Source organism: Haliaeetus albicilla, chromosome 3 (genome assembly GCF_947461875.1).
Source record: "Haliaeetus albicilla chromosome 3, bHalAlb1.1, whole genome shotgun sequence".
Taxonomy (NCBI): Eukaryota; Metazoa; Chordata; class Aves; order Accipitriformes; family Accipitridae; genus Haliaeetus; species Haliaeetus albicilla.
This window is the reverse complement of record NC_091485.1, coordinates 15,104,426-15,116,036: the sequence shown is the minus strand read 5'-3', so window position 1 is coordinate 15,116,036 and position 11,611 is coordinate 15,104,426. Positions and strand designations below refer to the sequence as shown.

At 33.0% G+C, this 11,611-nt stretch overlaps 1 protein-coding gene across 1 annotated transcript in view; it reads right to left on the bottom strand.

The window, feature by feature from the left end:
• The window catches only part of RTTN (rotatin), a 91,617-nt gene that overhangs the window by 28,504 nt on the left and 51,502 nt on the right, over window positions 1–11,611 (bottom strand). Inside the window, exons 32-34 of the mRNA XM_069778880.1 lie at window positions 10,897–10,968; window positions 7,281–7,473; window positions 5,052–5,134 (exon numbers count right to left, since the gene is read on the bottom strand). Coding sequence (XP_069634981.1) covers window positions 5,052–5,134; window positions 7,281–7,473; window positions 10,897–10,968 — 348 coding nt within the window. The remainder of the gene's footprint in view (window positions 1–5,051; window positions 5,135–7,280; window positions 7,474–10,896; window positions 10,969–11,611) is intronic.

Here is an 11,611-nt window from a genome sequence, read left to right as displayed (position 1 = left end):
TGAATCTTTCTCCTCAAGCATGCTCAGTTGTTCCTCAGAAAAAATAGAAGGTTATTGTAACACAGAAAACAAGCTACAGTAAGATTTGGGGTGCGTGTCTGAAACCCAGGATTCACATATAGCTTGGGTCACATAAACACTCGGACATGCTTGGCTAAATAGTTTTCTTGTTAGCAAAATGCCAAACCAAATTGTACTGACCAAGTGAAATTCAAATCCTATTTAGATTATACAAATAAAAACCTTATTTGCTAACTGAAATAAATTATTTAAAGTTTTATGCTTGCTGATTTAAATAATTATTAAAATCTATTATTAATATGAGTAACACAATCCATCTTGACACATGGTAAATTCTGCATTTATTCACCACTATACTTCAATTCCAAGTACTCTAGTAAATAACAAAAACCCCATAACTCTGTCTTAAAAAGTACAAACCCAACTTCTAACAGTCCATATGGTTCTTCAGCAACAAGTAAAGCCTTAAAATTATTACTATGCTGAGAATCATCTTAAAGATATGCTGAGAGTCATCTTAAAGATATTTATTATGAATTTATAAAAGCTTTCACATCCTAGCAAATAATATCTTCTACATTGCACAGCAATTCTTTCTCCATCTTCTAAAACTGTCTAAACACTTTGGGCAAAGAAATAAAAATAAGGTCTTAGATATGTTAAAAAAAAAAATCAATAAAAGCTTTATCTGGTTAGAAAAGTATCAGCTTCCTGCACTGACGGAACATTTATTGGTAATTGCTTCACAGTGGGACACAGGTTAAAACCAGAAATTTTCTGCTATCTTAACAGAAAACATACAGTAACACAATGAAGTTGTTTCCACAATGCTCTGCCTTCCAGGAAAGAAAAGATATTACTGCTTTTATAAATCACCTTTGATAAGGATGAACTGGGGATCTGAGACATTGTATCTAGTAAAGGATGTTTACTACTGCCACCATATTCTTTCTGGGAGCAACGAAGTATTCTGTTGCTTAACAGTGAAACAACACACTTTGAAGGGGGTTTAACTGGGGAAAAGAAAGGGTTGGGGGGGAGATGATGACCGCAGATTAGAACTATTACAAAAGAATACAAAAATTGTCTGAGTGAGGGTTTTGCTGTTTATCTACTAGAAATGAATAAAAGGTCATTTCTTAACCTCTAGTATAAAAATGCCTCTGGCATTGCTTTAATGGGCTCGCAGTGATTAATTCCATTCAGTCCTCTTTTCAAAGGTTTAAATCACTTAACTGTATAGCACTCTGGTAACCATGGTTCCAGAAAATAAAGCACACGTTTTTATAAAATAGAAAGAAGATTTCATAGGAAAGAATGGCCATGACTTAAAGCTATCTGGGAAACATCTGTAGATCTTTAACCTGCAGCATTTTTAGCTCAAGTTTTTAAATAACTGCTCATTTTGCTAAGCAGTCCTGGGCACAGAACAGCCCTAGGGCATTTATGCAGTGCAAAGCAAGTATCTCCATGCTGATTGGTGTTCTCAATCATACGTATTAAACACAAAACAACATGTTGGTTAAAACAAGAATAAGGATTTGTTCTCTGTAATGATAACTTGAGCTAATGTTTAAACCATGAATTCTATAAAAGACATAGATTTTTAATCTTCTCAGAATTGGACTTTTTGCAGTATCCACATTCCAATTTACAGAAAAATAAAGATAAATTTGACAAAAATCTGTAATCCACTGAGATCTTAAAGACACCGAGTATAGTGCAGAGTATATGAGTTAACAGATTACAGACAATCCAGCTCTGCTGCTCTCTTCTACATGACCTTGAATCATTGATTTCATCCCCACGTTACTATTCTTTACTCTATAAAACGGGCAAAATTGTACTTATGGCTTCTGCAAGACCTCTGACAGACTATTTTATAGACTAAACTAAAACAGAAAGATTTCTGTTATTAATGTATTTGCTTTTTAATTGTCTCAATTTTACTTTCTGCAAATTTGGGGAAAAATTTGGGGATGGGGAAAAAAAAAGATGAAGCCAAAAAGTAATTTAGATACTATTTTTACTTAAGGTTATATGAACCCTGTGTGAAATCACCCTTTGATAGCAGATAGCTCAATCAAAGTATTGGTTACATGAAATCTGAAAACAGAGAAAACTAAAGTGTCTTTTTGTCAGAACTGTTTTCAAATATAAAATTAAAAACAAAAAATTCAGCAGATCTTTTCTCTTCACAGAAAAGAAATTAACATAATTCAATAAAAAGACATCACTTTTGCTTCTGCAAAGATCTTCAGGATGTGGCTTACTGAAGGAAAAAAAACCCAGTTTCAGCTTTCTAGACTGACATTCATGAAATTAATGGATATGGACATATTTAGAACTTTTTAAAAAAAAAAATATTAAAATATCAGAGAAGAGCTTCTGATAGGAACAACTCTATTTGGCTTGATAGCTGGTAACTCTCAATTATTTGTGGCTGTTGTCATCAAACCTGTACCATACACAAAGAAAAACATCTTCCCCTTCAGTAAGACCTGCAGACTCCCTTTCATCTGCGATGGGGAAAGCATGCCATCTAGTGGGCTTGGAATAACTACATCATCTTAGTGCCATCAATATATAAAATTTGGAGACAAACTTCTACAAACTTTTGGTAATGACTTCATAAAAGTATTTCTTTTTCTCATCCATCAAAATGGAAGTCTTTGGGCCAAACTGTAGGAACATAAAATTTGAAGTTACATACGAATTAATTGCAAATGCCTGACTTCAAGACAAGTTTGAGTTTTTAGAAGTATTTCCAAACTTTACTAGATAGACAATTGACAGTCATTAACTGCCTGCTGAAATACAGTTTGTATTTAGCCTCAGTTCCCTACCTCTATCTTTCTTCTCCTAATTAATATTGGCATTGGAACATCAGACCTCTGCATCTTGCCTTCCAGGTTGGAAACTTACCATCTGTCATGTCAGTACCAGTATTTTTTTAAAGGTAAGAAACTTAGGTTATAAAAACAAGAGTTTACAGCTGCTAAAAAGGTCCATGAAGGACAAATGGAAATTAAATTAACTTCTATAAATGACAATCAAAATTTTTGTGTGAAATCTTCATACGTATCAGGGGAAGGAGTAAAACAAAACAAAACAAAAAACAAATAAAACTCTCTTACATTAACTGTAAGGGCATAATGTTAGCAAACATGAATTCTACAACATCTGGGAGACTGATACAAATGACTGTATCTTAGTGTTACATTGTGCTTTCCACTTTAAATAATTAGTTGTCCATTTGTTAAATGGAATTGTAGAGCTGTGCTTTTATGTTAAACTACGATGTTACTTTACACACATAAATAAAAATACATTAATTTGATCTAGTAGATTCCAAATTAATTTTTCCTTTTTTCTTTAAGCTACTGAAGCTGGAGCAATTTCATGTAATGAACTCTTCAGTTCCTCATGAGATCTCAAGCACAGTTTTAAACAGATTAGACACTCAACCCTGATAAGAATGGCTGAAATTTAACTTTTCCCCAAAGTAACATGAACAAAACAAGATGAAATATGTTCAACTTTTATTCCAATAAGAACATGGCAGTCAATTTATTCAGTAAAAAGCAATTTGGAAACTGCTTTTAAACCTGAGATTCTTATGTAAATGTTATTTTAAGCAGTATTCATGTTAGCATCTACTTCCTGATTTACATGCACTTTCATTTATTTTAGTTTCAAATATTCAAATTTGAATACTTGTGTTTAAAATAACCCTAAGGCGTTTGGGGGGGGGTTGTTTTGTTTTAGATGAATGAAAATCAAATTCATTCATAAAATTTCCCAGAAAGAAATTTTAGCTTAAAACTAGAGTATTCTTCTTCCTCAATTATTATTAGAAATGTGCCAGATAACAGTAACAGTACTAGACAGCAATACATTTATAACAGAGTCAAAACTGTAAGGAAAAATTATAAATGTGAAATAATTTGAGACAAAATTTCAATACTGGCTATTCTATGTTATTTTTAATCATGATCCACAGCAAAACTGGGCATAACAATTTTAGTCAATAAAATAAGACAGTATCTTGTTGTGCTTTACCAGTCTTTGTCATATCAGCACATCTGTTTAACAGAAAGGAAACTTCTGAGCTATGATATTATGGCTTCCATAATACATTAGATGGTTATTCATAAATCAAAAATTTTTGAAGAAAATATAAAATTATAGAAATGGATTTCAGTGCAACATGTCAGAGTTTTCTTGGAGTTATGCTGCAGTCTTTGAAAATATATGATTTTTATCGGGTAACTAGTGAATGTTATAAAAGCTTCCTCCACAGCCTGATCTGATATTGCAAATCTAATCTGGAACTGGAAGAATGTGTTTCAATTTCTCTTCCTTTGCATTTGCCATCTTGAAAGACAGCATATGTTTACAGCCTTTCATTGCAGTAATCATCCTAGCCAGAAACAAATTTTTCAAGCAGCCACCTGCCTTCTTATATTTTTCTTGTCTATTTTGGGTCTTGCAAACACTTGTGCCACTTCTACATTTTATAAAAGCATTTTCAGAATCCAGAGTTTATTATGACACAGAATATTTAACCCAATGTACTTATGTGGTTTTGATTGATCCAGTTCTGTAGCTGTGTAGTGTAAATATAGGTTCACTCTGAAAGGACAGTTTAGATAAAAGCAGAAGTGACAACTAGAGATGGAGATGACTGCATTTTGTCAATAAAGCCAATTACAAAGTAATCTCTGGAGAATACGTCTTGCTGTGAGAAGCTACAGAATACAGTACTGCCTTATGCATTTAGCTAGTCAAGGTAAGCTATTTTACTTATTTTTGCTCGGGTAAATAACTGTAAAAGTTTTCTTTAGCATATTAAAGCTACTTCAGAGTAAATTTCAATTTAGTTTCAGCTGTTTGATTTTCAGTTTAATTTCAGTTTTGTTTGGGGTTTTGTTGGGGTTTTTTTTAGCCTTTGTAAGAGTGTTACATTTCTTCAAAGCATCTAAGGAACAACTTTACGTTTAAAACAAATAGATTACTCTGCAAGTTACCATAGTTTCAGATGTTGACTGAGAATGTGAAGATTGGCTTTGACTGGATGGACCCTTCCAAAGATTAAGAGAATCATCAAAATCTGTAGGAAAACAGGAATCAAAATCACAGTTGAACAAAAAAGAAGTTTTCTTTTTCATTACTCTAAGACCAGCAGAGAGCATAACAAGCCTTTCAAAGGATTGTTTGAATGAAACAGAAAAAGTAGCCAACCACAGTTATCCATCTGAAGATCTCAGAATATAAGTTTTCACACACTGTACCTACGAATTCTTATCCAGCAAATTCCTTGAATAAACAGAAAATAAATAAAATACAATTTTCAGTGCAACATAAAATAGTCTGGAAAAAGCTACACGTAGCTCAAACTGCAGTTGCAGCCTTTAGTCATGTGAAATAGTTCAGATTTAGTTTTATTTAAAATGTAATAGTACAAAAGTATTGAAGATACAGGGGTCTCACAGACAAACATAATGAACAGATGTGCTCATCTTCAAAAAACTTCAAATTCACATTTTAAGAGAAGCAGTTTCAAGAGAACCCATATTCATAAATATAATGAAGGCAGAATTAATTTGTAAATCTGTTTCAGAATAAAGAGTGCCAAAAATTTTATAGCACAAGCCTGTCAATAATAGGTTTTGAGGCTTTCATACATTTAGAAAACAACAAAGAATAAAGCACTAGATTACACAGATTCTGAGTGCAAAACCCACAAAAGTAGAAGTGCTATACGTATCTTAGCTAATTACTAAACCGAGATAACTAATTTTAGTTTTAACATAACTTTGCAGATGAGGGGTTTTTTTATATTCCTGAAAAATGTGAAGAAAATACATTGGGAAAAAAAACGACAAAAATAGTTTCAGGAGGATAAACCAAAGCAAGATCTTCTATTAAGAGATGACAAGGGACCTACTAAAAAGCAGAAAGAGGTCATTATAGATAAACAACACAATTCTGAACACATGAATGAAGAACTTACAAGCCTTTCAAGCACTATAGTTTTAGAGACAGAGCAAATGTCTTTCTCTCCTCCCTTTTTTAAATAAACAAAAATTTTGTTTGTTGTTCCTGAAATATCATAGCTTATTCTTCCCCCTTATTTCAAAGCTCCTGGAAAAACATTTTTTTGGCTTTGCTTTTCAATGACCTGATAAAACATATCTCAACTGCTCACTGAAAAATTCTACAGTCCTGGAGTTTGAGTTGCTCTTAGATATGATATCGCATCAGATAACAGAACTACCAAGAGGCACAAATAAGAGGACCATAGGAGAAATGAAATGTGTGGAATTGAAAAAAAAATACACTTATAGATAAATAAAGCAGCCACAGAAGAAACTGAGGATTTTTATGGCTGGAATTTTGTATACTGCTGAGGTACTTCTCTGATAACTCAGTGAGTTAACCAAGAATATTTCTTTTCCTTGGGTCTGTCAAAGTCATAACTCGGTAAGGGAAATAACATTCCTCTTCTGTTCATGCTTTTGTAACATAAGTTTAACAGAAGCAGACCTACAAGAACTGTTTACATCTGTAGCCTTAGAAGATGGAAATAGAGAAACTTAAGCATACAAAAAAGAAAGAAACCAAAAAGGGTAAACTTACTAATTTTCTGTCCCTTGAACAGCTTTTACTGATTGAGCTCTCTGAAGAATTTGCTAGCTTTCTAACCTTAAGATCATAATACTCATTTAGACAAGAATGTGGGTTCCCACAATGCATCATAGTAAGACTTAGAAATATTGCTCAGAAAATTATTAGTCAATATAAAAGCTAGATCTGAAATACTCCATGGGTATACAGGTTAAAAAAATAAATCAATGCAATCTGAGTATTAAATTTGATCAGCCTATGAATTAAGTTATATTTGAATGTCTTAGAATGCATCTAACATGAGCATATTAGAGTCCGTTCCTACTCATGTATCTGAAGTTGAACACATCAAGAAAATATAATGCAGAACCTATTACATCTTTTCCATCTGTAACTTTTTAAAGATGTAAATAACAGCTCAGAGCTTTTTCTCAGATATGTTAAACTAGTGACCGATCTACTTTTTAAATCCTCAGAGCAATATTTTGACTTAACATATTTAAATTCATGGCTTATATAATCATTTGCCATTCTTATTTTTACTAAGAATTATTTGAGGTAAGTTACTCAAAACTAGAAGTTATTTAAGTAGGTTTAAATTACTACAAGATTACATTAACATCACTTACCAGTCATACCACTTTTTTCTATGATGAGGTTGCCTTCCTTGGAAGAATTCAAATCAAACATGTAACATCCTAGGTAACAGTGTTTCACCATCTGATTCACATGTTCATAGAATTGGCAGTGATGCAAAAGGGCCTTAAGTGCAGGTTTTCCTGTCTGAGAGAGGCCAGATTCTTCATCACGTACACAGGGACCCTGAAGACATGAAATCCACAAACATTATTGCTTTAAAAGAATTTTTACATAAAATAAACTGTCAAAAAAACCCTGAATTAAGCCTAATAACTCTGTGTGTGTGTGTATACATAGCTGGTTTACAGGCTATAACTAATAGATTCCAAAAATAAAATGTAGATTTTATTAAGGCTGAGCTAAATCATAATATTTCACAAAAACTGTAATGATTTATCAAAATCGAAGTAGCTATTTAGCTCCTGAGAAATTTGTTAACAGCTAAGTAGAAAGCCACAGAAAGCTGTAATTTGGTGGTTTTAAGACAGTATAAGTATCGGGAGACCTTACAATTTTAATTTCTCATTTAAATCTACTAACAGATATCAACTAATAAAAAAAGTTTTCTTTGGAAAAAGAGCGCACATACTAAGAGTAAATGTCCTGAAAAGGTCACCCTGTTCTAAAGTATACTGCCATTATACTACATCTATACATGTCAGTCTACTATGATAAAAGAGTTATTTAGAAAACAAGACATAAAAAGAAAGAAATTATCTTTGAAGAATGGTTTTCAGTCATTTCTTTTAAAATACTGACTTCAGGGAAAACTTTTGAGAGCAAAGGATTTGCACCTGAAAAGAAAGACTTCATAGTCTTATTTCAAATAAACAGTTTGATTTGACTGCCTTTTTTACAGTATTTCTCCAGTGTTTTCTATGGTAACAGAAGAAAACAAGTTTTATTAAGCTACAACATAACCTGTTTTGGAGTGACCATAAAAATGGGCAAAAGAACCCAGACTGAGAAAAATTCAAACCAATTACATTCTGCAAGACAGTTTTAGGAGGCATCTTTCAGTACTTCAAAAAGAAACTAGTTAAAATTATGGAAAGAAAATTCATCAGTGCTAACTAGAAACCTTCTTTGGCAGTCAGGAGAGAGCAGACGTAGATCAACTGCAAATAAGTAATTTGAAAAACACTATTTGTCCCCAGGAGGCTCTAGATCTCCCCCAACCCTTCCATTTACACTGAATGCAAGCTTACTTTCCAAGAAAACGAAACAAAAAACAGATAAAGTAGAAGCAGAAAAATTATTTTGTGTTACAGAATAAGTTATAAGCACAGTTTTGGATGGCTACTGCTCATTCTTTTTCGTTTCTGTAACATACAAACAGACTATTTTCACTATTTGCCTTTTATGTCAATTAATGGAGAAACAGACAGGACAAACACTTTGAAGAAGAATGTAGTATTTAATGTAAACTGTTTGTGATGAATTATAAAACTTTACTTGTACACTGTCAGCAATGTACTTAGACTGTATCAACTATGACAAATGCATACTTTGGAATTTTTGTTAAATTTAGTCAAAATTTTACTATCCAGAACTGCCTTCGCCAGTTTAAAAAGCTATGCAAGATATTTTACTGTACAACAGGGCCCTAAAAGAGTTACTCATCAGTTACATTCATACAGTGCTCCAACTTCAGCAATCTTCATACAACACAGTATGCTGCAGTCTTAGAATACTTTGCACCAGTTAACTTTACTCACAACAAAAAAAATTCCTATGCCACTTTTTAAAGTGACATATCAGAATGAACTATAAGGCAGATCAATTAGGTAACAGCAACACTATAGACATTCTTGTGAAGATACTGGCCTACAAACTCTATTAACAGCCTTGCCTTTTCCAGCCCTATTTGCCTAAGGGATAAAAAGATAATGTTCTCCTTTGGCTATGGTACATTATTGCTGCTATTCATCGAGATCCACTTAATAGCTCTCCTTTGAACTTGCTTGCATTAAGGTCAACAGACAAACCATCTTATTCAGTGCAAGGGAAAAAAAGTAACTCTGAAATATAGAATTTGATCCTGGATGTCTTACAATTTTAATTGTTGTTTGTATTTTCAACAGTTTTAATTTACCAGTTACCATAAAGTGTTGTTTGATAATATCTTTCAGCATGAACACTTAAGTGATGAGCAATTTCCATTAAATTGCACTTCTTAATAAGAATCACATTGACTCAAAGCTTCTATTAATTGCATTGGAATTCATCCAGAATTCTACAACTGGATTCAATTTTTGTCACCTCACCATAGTTGCTTAGTCTTTTTTTAAAACATTTCAACAACTTTTAACAGAGTTTATATCAACAAGTCACAATGGCTGCCCCTTGTAAATCCCCTGCTATTATGGATTTAAAGAATTACTATTCATATTGATAAACTACAAGCAGTAACACTGAAACAAGGGCCAGATTCACAAGATTACTTGAACATTTTCCTTTATGATCAGATGTAAACAAAAGATAAGACATACTGTAAAATGCAGCTCTGCAAGCGATAGCATAATTGATTTTGGGTGCAGCTGAATCATAGATAACTTATCCTAGTAAAATAGGAGGAATGTCTTTCAGCACTAACTTGATCTTTTGCAGAAAGGAACAGATAAAACAGGATATGGTTGCATCTGCAAATTTCTTCAAAAAAGAACATACACACTTCTCATATAGGTACAATCTCACATACTGGAAGGAGCAAGACAGACAGAAAGAATAGGTATCAAGGCCACAAAAATTTGAAAAATGGGCTTGAAAGATCTTTATGTAAAATGAACCAGACTTGCTGAAGGTAACATGAGATGACTGACTCAAGGTCAGAACTGGAAAAGTCTCCGGTTTGTATAAATATCTGATGAGAGAAAGCAAAGGGAGACAGATTCTTCTCATTGGTATCCCATGACAGGACAAAAGGCAATGAGCAAAAATTGAAATACCAGAAATTCTATTTAAACTTAAGAACAAACTTCTTCCCCTGTGAGGGTAGTCAAACATTAGAACAGGTTGCCCAGAGAGATTGTGGAGTCTCCATCCTTCAAGATACTCAAAATCCAACTGGACACAGCCCCAAGCAACCTGCTCTAGTTCACCCTGCTTTGAGCAAGGGGTTATGTTTTCAAGAAGCATTTAAATTGACTTAAGCAACAAGTGGTTTCATCTGTCTTTGGAAAGGGTTGTTTCTCATCACTTATATATTTCTTTCAAAACATTTTATAAACACCATATTCTCAGCATTTCTTCTTCCTCATAGCCCTCAAATCATGTTGCATTCCAAATGTTTTAGGGTAGAAGCCGGTCATTTATTTTACCCACATTAATGATACTATGTAAGTAAGCAATTTTCCTAGGAGCCAAAAGATACTATATTCATGGAATGTAACATACATACAAACTAACTTTGGTTCTTTTCTTGAGCTTGCTGGAAGTCTGAAAGAAGTTTGCCTATTTGTATATTTCTCTATCCAAAATGTTACCTTCGACATGTAGGGTTTTTTTAAGTTTATATTTTATAGGTATACTGACATAAGTTTTTGTATCAGATAACATCTCTCTGTAACACTAGGACCTTTCTCATCAAATGCAATAGTCACTCACTTGCCAAAGACAATCTTTCACATCTTCTGTAGGAACTGGAATCACAAGGAGATTTTGTAGAATAAAAGCGGCCTGAAAGAAATGAAAGCATCAATATTGCCATCTAGACATTACAGTTCAAAAAACCACATCAGATTGAACACCACAGTCTACATATTATTCCATTGCTTTAGCCGTATATTAAAACACAAAGAATTTTCATGTTCATGTTGGAAAAAAAGAATAATTAGAAGGGTATAACCTAAACACCCTCAAACTTCACCTACGATAGATGTCATTAGAAGAAGAGAAGGCTGGTAAGGAAAAAAAGACAAGGAAGAGATGGAATAGAAGTCACTAGGAAACAAACTTTTTTTTTTAATAAAATACTTTCATCATTGTTCCAATACAGTCAATCCTGTTGAATAAGCATTACATAACAAGAAGTAATGGGAAAAAATCCCTGAGCAGGAAAACCTGGTTAACTGTTTACGACCCTTCACTCTATTGTCCTCATGTATTGTTTTTTAATTATTATAAAATAATTGGGATAATGCAGGGAACACATTGGGACAGACACATACGTTCCAAATATTTTCCTTTTTAAATATATGGCATGTGTGTTTTTCTAATTTGTATTACACACATATCACGTGTATATGTGGGTGGACTGAAACTGCTTTTTTCTTATTTTGTCAATCTTTTGTCAATAACTTGACCCTTATGAGACTACTAA